This window comes from Pelodiscus sinensis, chromosome 19, assembly GCF_052426305.1.
Source record: "Pelodiscus sinensis isolate ZL-2025 chromosome 19, ASM5242630v1, whole genome shotgun sequence".
Lineage (NCBI taxonomy): Eukaryota > Metazoa > Chordata > Testudines > Trionychidae > Pelodiscus > Pelodiscus sinensis.
The window spans coordinates 5,670,937-5,689,567 of record NC_143070.1 but is presented as its reverse complement, the minus strand read 5'-3'; the positions used below and the strand labels follow the sequence as shown (position 1 = coordinate 5,689,567).

Sequence of the window (18,631 nt, the reverse complement as noted above, 5' to 3'; positions counted from 1 at the left end):
TCTCCCCACATCCTCATTTGCAAAGCTTCGTTTGTAATTTCCTGCACGCTTTCCTCCCCCCCTGCCACGTGGCTGTCCTTTCCTGCCGCTACTCTCGTACCTCCTCCACTCCCATTTGTTCCTTAAACAAGTCTTCCCTTGTCCACTTCCGCCTGCGGATTTGTGCGCAGTGGACAGCCGGGAGGGTGTGCAAAGTTTCAAGGGCAGATGTTACGGGAGATACACGGTGGAGCCTAAAACCCAGTCGGTCAACATCCAAGGGCGGTCTCTCTAAAGACAGCGGAGAGGTGTTCTGTGCAAGGCTCGAGTGATGCTTTGAAGCAGCCCTACTGTGCAGCAAGTACACAACACAGTTCCCAGGCAAATATCTGGACTCATGCGGTTTGGAGGAAGGCAAGGTCAGGCACCATCCTGCAGATGGGAGGGGGGGATAGTGGGGGCAGGGTGGTGGCTCACACGGCTTCCCTCTCCTGTGTCTACCGCACCCCACTTCCCAGGAGAGTGGCCTGGTCAGGACGACAGGAAGGAGGGAGTCCTAGAGGCTGAAGCCACGCTAGTAACAGAGGTAGCAGCGAATTGCTTCTCCTCCTTTCATCCAGGTTGCCCCGTGAGATACCCACCTTCTCCGACTCGCACAGAGCGATCGGGAGCGGATGCTGACCGAATGCAGCCAGAAACCCTGTAACTGCAATGTTTTGTGATTCAAGGCCTCCAGACCATTTCCTGCCGGCTTGGCATGGGATGGGATCCTACCGTGGAGGACGGAATAAGGCAGCCACCCCAGACACCTTGTGAGAAGGATCCAAGCGTCCCCATCTGAGAGCTTCATAGAGATGTGGGAGGAGGAGTCCCGCTCCATCTCCAGATCTGTTAACAAGCTGTTCCGGGCCTCCCGTGCTATGTGCCTACACAGCACACTACACTTCACACCCAACTGCCTTCACCCGCTTGTTGCAAGACTAAAAACGGTGTACTCACCAGAAGTGCTCTCCCTGGGATCGGCGCTTGACTGTGAGACGTCCTGGGAGGAGAGGACTGGCTCCAAAGTGATGAAAAGTCCTTGGCTCTCACCGCTCGCCGGCTGCCCATTCTCCTCCTCCCGCTACCACGCCGTCCTCCACGCCGGTACTCGGAGCGTCTTGGCTGGACTCCACAGTCTGGCTTGGGAGGCTGTTCAGGTCTCCCCTTAGAACTGCATGCAACCGGCGTAAGAACAGCACGTATGTGGTGATGCACCAGACGGTCCATTTGTTGCCTTTGTCTTGTGACAGGACTGTCTCAGCTCTTTTATGTTAACTCAGCACTGCTGGGCATCCCTGGAGTACCCTTTGGCCACCAGGTGGCTTGGGATCTTGGCGTAAATATCAGCATTTCTTTTGCTGTTTTGGAGCTCAGCGAGAATATATTCCTCTCCCCATCTGTCAATGAGGTCCAGGATGTCCAGCACACTCCATGCTGGTGCTCTTCAGACTTGAAGTCAAGGAAATCAGGAGAGTGTCGAGGGTGGAGTGAGGGCAGCAGCTTCGGTAGTGTTGACTGAGCTTGCTCAGTGCAAACTAAACCTGCCTGCCCCTCTCCCTCCCAGGTCATAGGGTTGCCAGATGGTTTCAACCAAAATACCAGCCACACTTGCTAAAAAGTGGTTGAGCAAAAAACAAAACAAAACCCAACAACATGCTCAACAACCGATGGGAATTTTATTGACAGCAATCTACATCAGTGTTTCTCAATCAGTGATAGAAGCACCCTTAGGAGTACTCGAGAGAAGCCTGGGGGGTACATCAACACAGCTGAAATTTGGAGAAAAGTGAATGTTTGTGTTACTTTTTACAACGCTTTATTATTTTTGTACTTTTTACACCCAAAAATGTCATCACCTGCCTGGCTATAATTAAGTTGTGTAAACAAATGTGCGGCAATGGTAAACAAAAATTGTGTGTGTCTGAAGACTGTACGTACTGGGGGTACTTCTAATTTTTTTTAAAAGGGGTACTTTATTTAAAAAGGTTGAGAAACACTGATCTACATCATATATTTTACATTAGATTGTGCGGCTTTAATCAATTTTTTATTTTTCAAAAACTCATCTTTGGCTTCCAGACAGGTAAAAGGTATATTAAAAAAAACACAAATTTCACTTCTTACTGACTCGAGGCTCAATCTATTGCATTCATCAGTCCATAGATTACCCATGACACTAAAAATCCTTTCCACACCGGCATTTGACACAGGAATTGAAACACAATATTGAACCAGCTTTAACAAATTTGGAGCAGCAGGTTCTTTGTTGAAAAAACATTTCCACTTATCAAGAGATGTTGTGCCCTCAAGGGAAGTGAACATCATGTCCAAGGCACCGAGTTCCTCATAAAGAGAAATTGGAGGGAGCTCTTTTTTCCATGGTGACAACATCCAGATTTGAATTACTTCATCAAAAGAAGGAGATTTTTCACGATTAGCCAAACTCAAAGCGCTCAGAACACGATATGGTGAATTTTCAAAAGGAAACCACTTCTCCAGATATTTGAGGGCTCTTGTATACACATTCAGTGCTTCAGAGGTAAATTTATTGATTACATGAACTGGTAAATAGTCCTTCTGAAATGCGAATGTAACTTTCATACCAAAAAACTTATCATCAATTTTTTTTCTCAAGGAATTACAGAACTTTTCCATGATCAAATAAAGGTCACAAGAAAGTGTTGATCGGTTTTCCAATTTGAGCAATGTATCTTGGAATTGTGACATGAAATAGTGAGTGAAATAAAGATACAGCTCAGAAAGAGTTGGTTGTTCATCGCTTGCCATTTCGTCTTCCTGATCAGAAATAATATTCCATATTGCCACATGGCAATCGTCAGAGCCGAGTGAAAGAAAATAAGCTTTTAGTGGTTGCCAGTTCAACAACAATTGCTCGACTGCATTAAACAAACTAAGCCATCGTGTTGGAATGTGCCTCAAGACTTCGGGGAACTCAACCTCGCAAAATTCAAAAAAATCTTTCAACTCTTCTCGTTTTTTAGCCGAGTTCGAAAATTCAGCAAACACTTTTAAAACTAAGTTTTCAATGTCAAAAGTTTGAACTTTGAAAGCATATTTGGCACAGTTATGCAAAATGTGATTAATACAGTGAGCTGCAATAATATTTTCATTCTCTTGCTCGGCTAATTTTTGAAAAACCAAATTGTTTACGCCATAATTCACTGAAGTGTTGTCTGCTCCATATGCTGAAACATTTGTCCATGATAGTCCTTTTTCATTCAGCACGTGACACAATTGATCTTTTATGGACTGTGGATCTTCAAATGCACTTTCGTAAAAATCTAAGATTTTGAAGCACAGTCCTTCTTGAGGTGTAAAATACTGTACAGCCACAGGAAAGAATTTGCAGTTTCCTTTGTTAGATGCATCGGTGGCAACCGAAAATGGCGTGCTATTCTTTAAATCATTTAAAAACAGCTCTATTGAGAAAGGATATAAAACGTTGTTAACAACAGCAGAAGCGATTGTGCACCCAGCTGCCATTTTCTTGACAATTTCAGAATCTTTAAGTACTTGTTTCATAACGTTGATGCTGCAGTCTTGAGCAAGAAAAGAGATGTGATGCTTCACTCCATGGTAAATGTGAGTCAACTCAGCAACAGTTACTTGGTCACTTTGTGGACTGTCTTTGATAACGAAGGAAGAGTTCGTTCTCTGGGAAGCGGGAGCAGCTTGCACAGTTTTCGCATGTTTACGAGAGTCAGCGTGTTGTGCTAATGCCTTAATGCCATCATATGCTATAATAAAGGATGTATTGCACATTTTACATCTGGCTTTACTTCTGTCATAATCATCCATGGCAACCCAAGAAAATAGGTTTTCCCAGCTTGAACTATACTGGCATATTCTTCTGAGTTTCTTAGGAGGAGTTGCACTTGAGGTTGAAGGTGTTGGTGTCTCTTGTTTATTTTCCTGTTGGTGAGTTTTATCTTCATCTTCTTCATTGCTCATTATGGATATCAAGATCCTAAATTAAATTAAAAAATTCTTGATTTAAGGCGGTCAGCCTTTGTGGATAAAGCTGCCAAATATTCCTTACCTTAAAAGAGCGCTGCGAGATACAAGAAAGATGAAAGCTAGACAAAGGACAACACTTTCCACAACATTTTCTGCAACTAATAGTGATTTCAGTTGATGTCTCACTCCTGAAGACAGGAGAGGCTGAGAGGGAACAGCTCCTGCAGGCATCTACCTGTAGACTGGGTCTGTGCGCTGATAGCCTAAGTGCTGCAAAGATGCCCACTGAAAAAACAAGGCAGCCTTTTGCGAGAGGCTTGCAGATACTCTCAAGGAAAGCCCCCTTGAGTTCTCCGTGATGAATTCATGGACCCTCCTGGTGCACATAAACAATCTGTTCTCCAGAACCCTTTTTGCCCAACTACTGGCAAGCAGACAGCAGTTCTACTATTGGTAGAATCATAGAGCACTAGGACTGGAAGGGACCTCGAAAAGTCACATCAAGTCCAGTCCCCTGCCCTCACGGCAGGACCCAGTACTGTTTAGACCAGGCATGTCCAAAGTCCGGCCCGCGGGCCAATTGCGGCCCGTGTTCCGATTTAATATGGCCCCCGCTTCCTCCCCCTCTCCTGGCTCCCCGGCGCTCTTTTGAACTGGCGCGCCCAGTGCGCCGCTTCCGGCCGCGCCGCCGCCGCCCATGGCCTCCGTGGTCCTAGAGCCTGCCCTGTAGGGCACGTCCGCAGCCCCACTCCCCCGCTCAGCTGCGGGTTTGCCCTGTTCGCTGGCCACCGTGAGACCGGTGTGCCCTGCGCTCTCCGCCCGCCTCTGACCCTGCAGGCCCTCCGCCTTGGGGCTGAGAGTGCGGGGACGGCCCTCACGCATGTTCACTTCTTCAAATCTGGCCCTCTTTGAAAAAAGTTTGGACACCCCTGGTTTAGACCATCCTTGATCTAACCTGCTCTTAAATATCTTCAGAGATGGAGATTCCACAACCCCCCAAGGCAATTTATTCCAGTGTGTAACCACCCTGACAGGTAGGAACTTTTTCCTAATGTCCAACCTAAACCTCCCTTGCTGCAGTTTAAGCCCATTGCTTGTTCTGTCCTCAGAGGCCAAGGAAGAACAATTTCTCCCTCCTCCTTGTGACACCCTTTTAGATACCTGAAAACCACTATCATGTCCCCTTCTCAGTCTTCTCTTTTCCAAACTAAAGCCCAGTTCTTTCAGTCTTCCCTCATAGGTCATGTTCTCTAGACTTTTAATCATTCTTGTCGCTCTTCTTTGGACCTTCTCCAATTTCTCCACATATTTCTTGAAATGTGGTGCCCAGAGGTTATTTCACTACCTCTGATAGCATAAGTATATATTAAAAAAAAAGTAAGTGAGCAGCTACGTCCCTGCCACCCTGCCCTCCCCAAGCAAATGCCCTATCCCCTAGGCCATGACAGAACTCACCCCACCACCTTACCTTCAGGACATCTCTGCACTATCAAAGCAAGCTTCATACTTCTCAGAGGTTCTCTCCCCTGCATCAGGCTTGCCTCGTCCTCTTTCATAACTCCCCCTCCGGATTCAGTAGGGTGGGCTGGCTCTCCAAGTTTCCCAGAGGGCCCTTGGAGGTGGGGGGAGAGTCACCACTAAGGCTCCCTATATACTGACACCGCATTGACATAAGTACATCAAACTAAATACTTGACCTTAATAGGTAATAAGTCGGCATACTGGTCAAGCGATATCAATGGGAGCAATATTGTAGCAATGATACACCCTTAGGTTACGTCTACACTATGAGCCTCTTGCGGAAGAGCAAATGCAAATGGAGTGCTCATTTGCATACGCTGCGCTCTTATTTGCATTCCCTCTTCCTTTCCCTTTTGCACAAGAGGTTTTTGTGCAAAACAGCGCAACCTCCCCCAAAATAACGGCTCTTGCACAAAAGGAGGGTTTTGCGCAAAAAGGGGCCGTCTACCCAGCGCTTTTTTGCGCAAAAACCTCTTGCGCAAAAGGGAAAGGACGAGGAAATGCAACTGAAAACACGACGGATGCAAAAGAGCGCTCCATAGCATTTGCTCTTCCGCAAGAGGCTCGTAGGGTAGATGTAACCCCTATATTGACATAAGCGGTTTTGCATCCAATCCCAAACTACAGTAGACCAGGCTTACCTGCTCTATTGTTTAGTCCTGCTAAGCACCTATCATGAGACCGGTGATGACCTGCTGAATGACATTGAACAAGTCACTCTATTTTGGTTTCCCTCTCTGTAAAATGGGGATGGAGAAAAGATCTTTTCTGTCCTTTGTAAAATACTTTGAAATCTGGGGGAGCGGAATAATTTTATGATTTATTACAAACTACCACCCACAAATGACTCCTCCAGCTGTTTTGCCCCTCCCATTCCCTTTCTTTGTCCTGATGTGTTACGTTGATAAGGTATACATGTGTCCCTCAGGGTTGTGAAAAACCCACACCACTTAGCCCGCACCGCGATACTGACTAGGTATAGACTAGAGATGTTAAAACATGTTTAGTTAAGTAAATGTATAACTGCTAATAGGACAGCTGCAGGCGGACAGCTGCAGGCGGGGGAAGGAGGGCGAGGCAGGCGGGTTGCCTAGCATAGACCTTGTTACGTCAATGGCAGAGCTTCTCCTATCAACTTAGCTGTCTCCTGGTATCACCCTAGCACCTTTCCCAAAGAGCTGCAGGTGCAACACTAAACCAAGCCCTGCTCTCAGACCTGAAGAAGAGCTCTGGATAGCTTGGCTTTTACCAGGGCTCCCTGGCCACAGATTTGAACCTGCCACCCTGCCCTCCCCAAGCAAATGCCCTATCCCCTAGGCCATGACAGCACTCCCCCCACCACACCTTCAGGACATCCCTTATCCCGCCTTCCACTGGGGCAGCCAGGGTGTTGCCTGTCCCATTCCATCCCGGGGGGAAGGGACACTTGAACCCACCACTCTACCCTCCCCAGGCAAACACGCTAACCCCTAGGCCACGCCAGAACCCACCCTATTACTGCAGCTCCCAGCTTCCAAATTCATCACATACCACACTCACAGGCTGTGTTGTAGTTCAGAGTTCAGCCTGGGCGAGGGGAAACTGGTACAAAAATCAGGAGGCAGATCCAGAGCTCTGCTCCCACCCCCGTGCCAGCTCCTGATGGAAGCATATATGGGGGTCTCTCTCCAGTATGGCTTGCCTGATGTTAAGAAGGGCCGATCGGTTTAATTTTTTCTCACAGACCCAGACACACACCATCTCTCCTGTGTGGATTGCCTGTTTAATAGTCTGACCTATCTATGAAACTTTTCCTGCAGTCCATGCACTTACGGGGGCCTGTCTGCTGTGTGGATTGCCTGATGTTTAACAAGATCTGACCTCCACATGAAATGTTTGTCACAGTCCAGAAACGTAGGGGGCCTCTCTCCTTGGTGGACGCTCAGATATTTAAGAAGGGCTGACCTCTCTATGAAACTCACCCACAATTCAAGTGCTTATCTGCCCCATGTGGATGGCCTGATGTCTCACAAGGTTTGACCTACGAATGAAACATTTCCCGCAGTCCACACACTTATGGGGTCTGCCCCCGGTGTGAATTGCCTGATGTCTAACCAGGACTGACTTCCACCTGAAACTTTTTCCACAGTTTAAGCACTTATGAGTTCTCTCTACAGTGTGGCTTCCCTGATGCGAAAGAAGGTCTGATACATTTCCGAATCTTTTCCCACAGTCCATGCACTTGTGGGGTCTCGACCCTGTGTAGATGGCCTGATGCTTAACAAGGTCTGACCTCCGTATGAAACTTTTCCCACACTCCAAACACTCGTGGGGTCTCTCTCCCGTGTGGATGGCCTGATGGTTAATAAGGTCAGACCTCTGTATGAAACCTTTCCCACAATATAAGCACTTATGGGGTCGCTCTTCTCTGTGAACGGCCTGATGTTTCACAAGGTCGTACCTTTCTTTGAAACTTTTCCCGCAGTCCAGGCACTTATGGGGTCTCTCCCCCGTGTGGATCTTCTGATGGGCGACAACGGCCGTTTCATCTTCAAAACTCTTCCCGCAGTCTGAGCACTTTTGTGGTTGCTCTGCTGTGTGGTGGGGCTGATGTTTGTTGACCTCTGACTGATCCCTGAAACTTTCTCTGCAGTCCAAGGACACAGGTGGTCGCTCTTCTCTGTCGGTGGCCTCGGGCACGGTGGACATTGACTTCCAAATGAAACAGTTCCAGCACTTGAGGCATCTGTCGGGATCCTCTCCTGCGTGGCTTCTCCCCGAGCTATCGAGCTCTGAGCGATTACTGAAGATGTTTGCAGGGGCCAAGCATCGAAGGGGTTTCTCTCCAGAATGGATTGTCTGGTGTGTGACAAGGTGGGATCTCTCACTGAAGCCTTTCCCACAGTGGAGGCAGTAATAGTGCTTCTCTCCCTTTAGATTTATGTCCCGGGATGGGGGAACCTCGTCTCCTGCCCCACATGGAACAGATTCATCCTCTTTCTTCACTGGGTGGCTTCCCAGCAGCCTCTCCGGCTTCAGCCAGTTTCCCCAGGCTTCTCCCTGTTCCAAGCACTGGGAAAAATTCCCTTCAGTTTTTCCCACAAAGGTCGCCTGCGGTTCTATCTTCCCAGGAACGTCCTCATATTGAGTCTCTTCCACCTTCACACGCACTACGTCAACTTCCTGATGGGGATCCTCTTCCTTCTTGACACTCACGGTTTCATCACCTGCTGGGAGAGAGAGACAATCCAGGCTGGAGTCACTGAGTTGGGGAGAAAGAGGAACAGAATCAAAGGAAAACCCAACACACTGGAGTTGTACAGACCCAGCATTTGGCTTGTCCCTCCGCTTCCCACACAACCACTCACAGGGAAGGGAACTCCCTGTCCTGCAGCTTCGAGTGACACCTGCTGATAACAGCTCTGCCCTGCCCTGCAAGACTGTAGGAAGAACAGAGGACTCTCTCACACCACAACTTTTCCCTTCATTCACCAGTGGATTTCTGTGTCAGTCCTCACCTGTGCGGGTGCCTCTCGGGATCTCTCCTTCCTTCCCAGCCTGGCGGTCGGGCACCCAGGGCTCTTCCCCTTGTTCCAGCCGGGCGATCAGCTCAGGTTTGGGAACGGGAAACCCTGCGCAGGGGGTGAAATCAGAGCAGATCAGGGCACAGAGAGGGTGGGGAGAGCAACTGTCCCAAGGGAGCTTAGAATCATAGAACCTTAGAGCCCTCTAAGAGACCTCAGGAGTTATCAATTCCAGCCCCCTGCTCAAGGCAGAACCAATTGCAACTAAATCAACCCAGCCAGGGTTTTATCAAGCTGAGACTTAAAAACTCTAGGGATGGAGATTCCACTATCTCCCTATGTCACCTATTCCAGTGCTTCACCACCCTCACAGTGAAATAGCTTGTCCTAATATCCAACCTAGACCTCCCCCAGTGTAACTTGAGACCATTGCTCCTTGTTCTGCCATCCGTCACTACTGTGAACAGCCTTTCTCCAGCCTCTTTGGAACCTCCCTTCAGGAAGTTGAAGGCTGCTATCAAATCCTTCCTCACTCTTCTCCTCTGCAGACTAAAAAAACCTAAATCCCTCAGCCTCTCCACATAGGTCATATGCTCCAGCCCCCTCATCATTTTGATTGCCCTCCGCTGGACCCTCTCCAGTGCGTCCACATCCTTCCTGTAGTTGGGGGCCCAGAACTGGACACAATATTCCAGATGTGGCCTCACCAGAGACGAATAAAGGGGAATAATCACTTCTCTCGATCTGCTGGCAATGCTCCTCTTAATACAACCTAATATGCCAGTAGCATTCTTAGCTACAAGAGCACACTGTTGACTCATATGCAGCTTCTCGTCCACTGTAACCCCCAGGTCCTTTTCTGCAGAACTCCTACTTAGCCATTCAGTCCTCAGCCTGTAACAATACTTGGGATTCTTCCATTCCAAGTTCTGGACTCTACACTTGTCCTTGTTGAACCTCATCAGATTTCTTTTGGCCCAATCCTCCAAATTGTCTTGGTCACTCTGGACCCTATCCCTGCCCTACAGCGTATCTGCCTGTCCCGCTAGCTTAGTGTCATCTGCAAACTTGCTGAGGGAGCAATCCATCCCCTCATCCAGGTCATTAATAAAGATACTGAACAAAACTGATTCTAGAACCGATCATCAGGGCACTCCACTAGAAACTGACTGCCAACTTGACTCCCTCAACTTGCTGGCAAGAATATTGTGGGAGACCGTATCAAAAATTTTGCTAAAGACAAGGTGTATCACATCCACTGACTTTCCCATATCCACAGAGCCAGTTACCTCATCATAGAAGCTAATAAGTTTGGTCAGGCATGACTTGCCCTTTGTGAATCCATGCTGACTATTCCTCTGTGTGAGTGGAACCCACCTCCGTGAGTGGAACCTGTCCCCGGGCTCTGCTGGGGAATGTGCAACCCAAGAGGACGGGAACATGGTCACTGAGCCCCCTGGGGAGAGGCAGACGTGTGGGGAGGTGAGAGGAATTGTGACGCCCTCCCTAGGAGTTCCCAGGATCTGGGCAGTCTGGGGCCCTTGCTGACACTCACAGCTCTGCAGTTACACCCCTGCCTATTTGTAAAAAAGCAGAGCTCAGAGCCGGAGGGAGGGGAACAGGGATTCTGGATGCGAGTGGGAAACAACACAGCCAGGATGGTACATGGCCCCTCCGCCTTGAAATCTAGAGGGGCCGGGTGGGGATGATTTAGCACGTCCATTAGGGTTTGACACCCCGGTCTCACTGCACAGGGCACGGAGATGCAAGTCGCTCTCCCCCGGCAGCTGTGCCCATGGAACCCATTCCTGTCCAGGCCACCTGAGCAGGGAAGAACCTGCCCCGTGTCGGACACGCAGACCCCACGGCTCCTAATCCCCGAGGGGCCAGGACGCCCTTACCCAGCGAGGTCACCGCCTCGTAGTTCTCCTGCATGACGTCCCTGTAGAGGGCTCTCTGAGCGGGGCCCAGCAGCGCCCCCTGCCCCTGGGTGAAATACACAGCCACCTCCTCGAAGGTCACCCGCATCTGCAACAACAAGAGTCCCTCACCCACTGCCTGCGGCCCCAGCCACCATCCTGCTACTCATGGGGGAAGAGGCTGAAAAAAGCAAAATCCTACCCACCCCATGCTCAGAGGAGCCAGGAGGCTGAAGGAGGTGGGAGAAGGGGAGAGCTCCTTATACCCCCAGCAGACAGGGCAGGGCAGGGCCTTCTAATTCCCCACACACCTGCCAGCCTTGGGCTGAGACGGGAAGCCGAGCTGAGCTGGGGAGAGGAATCCCGACAGCTTCCCTTTCACAGCCTGTATTTCACAGCCGCCTCTGGCCAGGGGGGAAAGGCTCTGCCATTGGGAGTCTGGAAAATGTTCCCAGCTCTGCCCAGGGTAGTTGTGTCCTGTTTGAGAGAATGGGAACGTCCCCTCCTTCCCGGCTGCCAACGGGCCTGCTCGGGAAAGTCAGCTGGTTTACCCCACCCTGTCTCCTCCCCGCCTCTCCCTCCCCCCGCCCAGCAGCTCCCTGAAACCCCCTACCTGAGCTGACTCCATCCCGGCCATTGCCCGGTCCTGGCCCGAGAGGACGGGATGATCTGGAGTAAAATCTGGATGTAAGTCTTAGGATTCTTCAGCCTGTCGGGGTGAGAGGGGGGATCGGGGAGGTTACAGAAGAGGCTTGTCACAGCCTGATTCCTCCTCTCCCGCCGGGCTCTTTAGACCCTCCCAGGAACAGCATCTCTGAGCCAAACAGTAGTAAAAGAGCAGAATCAATGGAGTTACTTGGGGGACTGCCCCACATGCTGTTGGATCCCCCCGGCCACACACACACCTTAGCAAAAAACAGACCTTTGGTGGTGGCAGCAGGTAGTCACTGAGCCTTCCTGTCCTGTCCCAAGGACAAGCAGGCAGAAGCTGATCCCATTCACACGCCTCCGCTGCCAGAACCAGCCGAGACTCTGGTTTGACACCGCTTTGGCTGAGATCTGAATCCTGCCTGGAAATCAAAGCAGGGTGCCAGGCCGCCCCCGACACTCAAGAGACAGGCTAAAATCACAGGTGGGCCTTTTTTATTTTTAAGCCAAATAAGAAGCTGGAAGCGGAGTGACCCCTCAACTTCTCCTACCCCACGGGGAAGAGGTCTAGGTTGGATATGAGGAAAAAACTATTTCACTAGGAGGGTGGTGGAGTGTTCGAATGGGTTCCCTAGGGAGGGGGTGGAATCTCCATCCCTAGAGGTTTTTAAGTCCTGGCTTGACAAAGCCGTGGCTGGGATGATTGAGTTGGGATTGGTCCTGCGTTGGGCAGGGGGCTGGACTTGATGACTCCTGAGGTCTGTTCCACCCCAGGATTCTCTGATTCTATGAGAGCTGCCCTTATTTCTCGCTGCTCCCCTTCTCCCATCTCTCTGTGTCTTGGCTCTTCCTGGGGCTTCGGGGTTCTCTCTTATATTCCCTGACAACAATGCCCTGCCTGGGACAGTAGTTGGGGCTTGAGAAGGGGAGCGTGGGGTGTGTGTGTGTGTGCGCGCGCGCGCGCGCGCTAGCCAGGCTGGGGACACTGCCCGGGGAAAGGCTCCTGAGAAGTAGCGGGAATGTTCCCGCTTTACAATATGTAACTATCCCGCCTGCTGCCAGGGCTCTGGGATTTTGCAGGCAGCCGGGATCCCCACTAGGGCTGTACTAGGGTAGTCGCTTGATCAAGAAGCAAAAGCTTATTGGTTAGTGCTACAGACCGGTGTTTTTCAGCCAGTGGTACGAGTTCCCTTAGGGGTACTCGAGAGAAGTCGGGGGGTGGGGGTGTCATCAACACAACTGACATTTGGAGAAAATGGAATTTTTGTGGTACGTTTTCCAGCACTTTATCATTTTTGTACTTTTTACACCCCAACATTTCATTGCCTGCCCGGCTACGTTTAAGTTGTTAAAACAAATGTGTTGCAATGGAAGAAAAAAATTGCGTGTCTGAAAACTGTAGGTACTTATGTTTTTTTTTAAAGGGGTAATTTATAAAAAAATGTTGAGAAACATTGTTATGGACTACACGCATTTCCCTCCCTACCCCATTCTTGCCAGTACATTTTTTAGCAGGCTGGCCAGCAGCCCAGCTCCGTCCTGGCTCAGGCCGAGTTCAGGACCTACCCCCGCTGCGGCTCTGCATTTCAAGTGTATTAGGAGCCAGCTGGGCAGATAGCTCTGCTCAGTTCCGGCTCACACTGGGTCTGGAGCTCAGACGACCCCTTAGACAGGGGCTGCTGCCGCCCCATGCTGCTGCCTCTTTATCAGAGGCAGCAACACAGGGCGACAGGAAACTGCTTTTTAAACAGGCTCCCGCGGACCAGTTCCCACCTGGCATCTCGCGCTGCTGATACAGAGGCAGCAGCGTGGGGTAGCAAGGGGCTCCTCGGGAGTGGAGCTGGAGCTGGAGCGCACTGGCTGCCGGCACTGGACCCAGGGACTATAGAACAGTCGAGGAACTTATAAGAATTTCTGAGGTTACTCGACTATTCAATTAACTGATATTTAACATCCCTAATTCCCACCGCTTGCTCCTCCTGGGCATGGCCGATAAACCCACTGCACTGACACCTCTCTGCCCCTGGAAGTTGCCACATCCACTGGGCACAGCCCTCTGGGGGCATCTGGGGATGCGGGAGACTCACGCTTCTTCCAGGGAGTCCCCGATAGCAACAGGGAACCTGGGGTGAGGGGCCCTGTTCCCAGACAGAATGTGGGGGGAACCTGTCTCACCCCAATATGGTCTCTGTGTGGGAGTAGCTCTGGGAAGAGGTCGGATCAGGCCATAGTTTGGCGGTGGTGAGCTCCTGCGCACCTGGTTTGCTGACTATCAGCCCTGAGCCTGACCTTGGGAGCTGTCCCGTGTCAGCACTTTGTGATCAAGTACCCTAAGGCGAGTCGCCGGGCCCAATTAACCCCTGGGCTCTAGACAAAACCCCCTTAACTCTGCCCCAGCCAGTGTGCTAGTCAGGGAGCCGGCCACTGGCCCCACGAACCTGTCACTGCATTGATGGCAAAGCCTCTCATGTCATAAAAATATAACATAAGAACATGTCGGCCTCACCCCGGGGCTCCCCACGGGCCTTACACCCCAAGCGGCCGTCAGCACAATTTCCTAGTGGCACCTGGGTCCAGATGCCTGGGGAAGGCAGCAGGGCGCATGCTCAGATGCAGAAACTCAGGGTCCCCAAGCAACCCTGGAACTACAGCGGCTGCTGGGCGAGCACTGGCCCCAACGGAGTTCACCAGGAGAACTGTACATTGCCATGGAGCCTACATGGGGATTTAGGTCCCTCATCCCAGATTGATGACCTTGGCCTGGGGTTCGGGTACCTCCATTGCCACTGAGACCCTCAGCCCCCTGTCATGTGGCCGCCTGGTTTTGCTGAAACTGTGAAATCTCCGTGTCGCCTTCCTTTCCAAACGCTTCTCGGCAAACCCTTCCCACCCCACCAATAGGCACACACGTGGTCTTGTGCCGTGCCGCCCAGTGACACCCCAGGGTGTGACATGAGGGATGTTAAATAGCAGTTAACCGAATAGTCGAGTGACCTCACGAATTCTTAATGGCTACTCGACTCTTCTATAGTCCGCAGGGGCAGCCGCCACAGTGGGGGTAGGTCCCTGACCCAGCACGAGCCAGGCTTCTAAAATGTTTTCCTGGTGGAGGTGGGGGAGGGAGATGCGTAGTCATAGAATCATAGAATCATAGGACTGGAAGGGACCTCGAGAGGTCATCGAGTCCAGCCCCCCGCCCTCAAGGCAGGACCAAGCTCCGTCTACACCATCCCTGACAGATGTCTATCTAACCTGTTCTTAAATATCTCCAGAGAGGGAGATTCCACCACCTCCCTTGGCAATTTATTCCAATATTTGACCACCCTGACAGTTAGGAATTTTTTCCTAATGTCCAATCTAAACCTCCCCTGCTGCACTTTAAGCCCATTACTCCTTGTCCTGTCCTCAGAAACCAAGAGGAACAAATTTTCTCCTTCCTCTTTGTGACACCCTTTTAGATATTTGAAAACCGCTATCATGTCCCCCCTTAATCTTCTTTTTTCCAAACTAAACAAGCCCAGTTCATGAAGCCTGGCTTCATAGGTCACGTTCTCTAGACCTTTAATCATACTTGTCGCTCTTCTCTGTACCCTTTCCAATTTCTCCACATCTTTCTTGAAATGTGGCGCCCAGAACTGGACACAGTACTCCAGCTGAGGCCTAACGAGCGCAGAGTAGAGCGGCAGAATGACTTCACGAGTTTTGCTTACAACACACCTGTTGATACAACCTAGAATCATATTTGCTTTTTTTGCAACAGCATCACACTGTTGACTCATATTCAACTTGTGGTCCACTATGACCCCTAGATCCCTTTCCGCCATGCTCCTTCCTAGACCGTCGCTTCCCATCTTGTATGTATGGAACTGATTGTTCCTTCCTAAGTGGAGCACTTTGCATTTCTCTTTATTAAACCTCATCCTGTTTACCTCTATGTAGTCATCTATGACAGTAACCGATAAGCTTTTGCTTATCGGTTAATCGACTACACTATTACATCCCTATGTAGCACAGCAGAAATGTTCTTCATATAGTCTCGGAACATGGTGCCTCAGTTTCCCCTCCATGTTTCCCAAACGGGAGGAGGAAGGGGAATGAAGAAATTCTGGAGCGGGGGATGCAAGGCAACCCAACCCTCCCCCCATCAATCCATCCCCCAAGAAAGAGCCTGATCCATCTGGTACAAAAATTCTGAAAATACCATGTGCAATGTCGCTGTTTTCTGGTTTCCTGGCTCGGGCATCTGCGGGAACACTCAGCGGTGGGGAGAGGATGCAGAGTCCCGGGCAGACTTCAAAATGGCCACCTTAAAAGGGCGCCTTAAAAGGGCAAGGCCTGCTCTACTGTTAAAAGGGCAATGTTTTTTTTTTTGTTTTTTGTTTTTTTTACATCCCCCTGAGTACCAGCGCTGGTCCCGGAGATTAAAGGAGCCGCGACAGTTTTTTTTTTTTTCTTTTTTGCTCAACAAGTTTTGCTGCTATTTTTTTTCGGAGGGGGGGAGGAAGGAGGGTTTCTCAAGAATCAAAAAGGGGGTGTGATGCTGAAAAGTCTTGGAACCGCTGAGTCTATAGCATTAACAGATAAGCTTTTGCTTAATGGTTCATCGACTACATTATTACATCCCTATGTGGCACAACGGTAATACTCTTAATACACTCTCAGACCATGGCGTGTGCCTCAGTTTCCCCTCCATGTTACTCCACGACCAAGGCAGTGGGAGACAGGTGGGTGATCACTGCAGGAAGTGGAGGGTCCTACAGATCAGGTGTGACTGCAGTGTAGCGGCTTGGGCAGGAAGACTGTCCCTGGGCTCCTCCCTCCTTTGCAAGAAGCCTGCCAAAGGGATTAGAGAACAAAAAAGGGAGGGCGAGGCCAGGTGACCTGTTTGCCCCGGGGAAGAAGACCAAGCACGGGGAGGGGCAACTGGGCGTGACTAGGCTATTTTTTTGGGACTCAGCAGAGGGAGCCCAGGGCTGGGGAGGCCCCAAGCGGAACAGACCTGATTTCGGCGCTGACAAGACCTCTCCCCCCCCTTCTGTTTTCCCAGCCGGCCCAGTCACGCCAGGGCTGCCGAAGTGGGAGCCTGGCCCCTGGGAGGGGCGTGGGAGGCTCCCCCGGGGGTCCCGTCCAGGTGCCTTCCCGGCGGGGAGCTCGCGGCGCGAACAGGGCGCTGGACGCTCCGAGCTCAGACCCAGGGCGCTGCTGGCTCTGGGGAGAGGCAGCCCCGAGTTACAGCCCTGCCGGCTCCAGCCACAGCGGGCCCCGGAGCTCCGAGCCTGGGACTCTGCTTCACCCCGCGCCTGGACCCCGGCCCCCCACGGATGCGCCAGCGCCCACCTCACCCCGCCCCGCCGGGGAGCTGCCCCAGGCGGGAACTCGCAGCCAGCTCCGCCGGGAGCAGCCCGGGGCCAACCCCTCCCCCTGCAGCCCGGGGGCACCGGGGCGCCGCTCCCGGGGGGTCTCTCTTACCTGCCCCCCAAGCGCTGCCCGCCCTGGGGCAGGGGCTGGGCCGGGCCGGGCTGGGGGCGCTGCCCAGGGAGAGGCTCCTGGGGAGGGAGCAGCGGGACTGGCCCGGCCGGAGATTCCCCCTCCCGGCTGCAGCCCGGGCTCCGGGGCCCCGCAGCAGCCCCCGCCGGGGCTCGGGGATCCGGCCCGGAGCCTGGCCCCAGAGTCCCCGCGAGCAGCGGCGGCGAGTCGCTTCCTGCGGCCGGGCCGGAGCCAGCGATCGCTCCCCCCGCGCCTGCTGCTGCTGCTGCTGCTGGGTCCTAGCGAGACACCCGCCATCCGCGCTGCGCTGCGCCCCTGGGCCTGGCTCTGCCCCGCTCACAGACCCCTCGGGAGCAGCCAGCCCGGGGGGATGTTTGGTGGCCTCAGAATGGGGCAGCCCTGCCCGCTGGAGGCCTCTCTGACAGGAGTTTCTCACACACTGAGTCACCTTTAGGAGACTCCAGGGGGATGTAGGGTTGCCAGAGGCTTTCACCAAAAATCCTGACCATGGCAGGAAAAACACTTGAGAAAAAAAAACCCGAACAAACCCAGAAGGAGACAAAAGTTAAACTAAACAAAACAAAACGAAAGAGCGGGAGAACAAAGAAAAGGTCGCTACCCCTTTAAGCGTCCCTGCAAATCCGGGCTCTTCACTTCCCTCCCCCATCCCATGCCAGAGTCAGTAGGGGAAAATTGTCCCACAGAAGGCAGAGAGAAAAAAAAAATACCGGACAATTTACATGTCCAGTATATTCTGTTTTTTTTTAACGGGACAGGGGCCAGAAATAACCGACTGTCCGGGCAAAAACTGGACACCTGGCAATCCTAGAGGAACTTCCTTTTCTTACCAGTTCTGTCCATCACAACGCCCCTTGGGAGGGAATCAGAGCTAGGGAGGCAATAAAACTGAACCTGTAAGAACTTGTGGGGTGGAGCGCAGGGGACTCAGGGCAGGGGGTTGGGCTGTGGGGAGGGGGGTGTGGCAGCAGTCAGGTTAGGGGTTGGGGTGATGGGAGATGTAGGAGTCAGCAGAGTGTGTGAGGGGCTCCGGGCAGGGGATTAGGGTTGGGGGGGTGCAAGAGTCAGGGCAGGGGCCTTGGTGTGGGAAAGAGACTGAGGGGCGGCTCTAGGGCTGTGTGAACTTACCTGGCCAGGACTGGGCTGCTGCAGCCGGGCACCCGTGGTTGGATGGGGGCCGAACCAGGATGTTCTCTGGCGGATTCTCCCTCCTGTCCAAACCCTGCTGCGGCAGGAGAGGGGGCTAGAGGGGAGCCAGACTGCTGTGTCTCCACTGGGATTGGGGCCAGGTTGCCACAATCGGACAGCGGCTGACTCCTTCCTCCACCCCCGCAACCAGGGGCAGATGAGAGTTTTGCGGGACCCAGGGCAGCACAATTTCACAGTGCCCCCCTTTGGAGAAAAAATAAAAAAAAAGGCGTCGCCCCTGTGCCCACTTTCCCAGTAGCCCCTCTGATCATGTGAGCTACCCCTCCTCATCCCCCTCCTAACACCTCCCTCTACACACCTGCCCTGCCTCTCTCCTCTGGTGGTGGT

General features: G+C 51.9%; 1 protein-coding gene across 8 annotated transcripts in view; it reads right to left on the bottom strand.

Moving 5' to 3' along the window:
* LOC102455151 (uncharacterized) overlaps nucleotides 1-18,631 on the bottom strand; it is a 33,020-nt gene that overhangs the window by 12,449 nt on the left and 1,940 nt on the right. Inside the window, exons 1-6 of one of the 8 annotated variants that reach the window (XM_089770733.1) lie at nucleotides 11,556-11,594; nucleotides 10,925-11,051; nucleotides 9,018-9,131; nucleotides 7,510-8,726; nucleotides 7,333-7,433; nucleotides 4,132-4,151 (exon numbers count right to left, since the gene is read on the bottom strand). In XM_089770733.1, the coding sequence (XP_089626859.1) occupies nucleotides 4,132-4,151; nucleotides 7,333-7,433; nucleotides 7,510-8,726; nucleotides 9,018-9,131; nucleotides 10,925-11,051; nucleotides 11,556-11,579 (1,603 nt within the window). In that variant the 5' untranslated portion in view covers nucleotides 11,580-11,594. The other 7 variants (XM_089770728.1, XM_089770730.1, XM_075913979.2 and 4 more) reach the window with 7 other exon arrangements.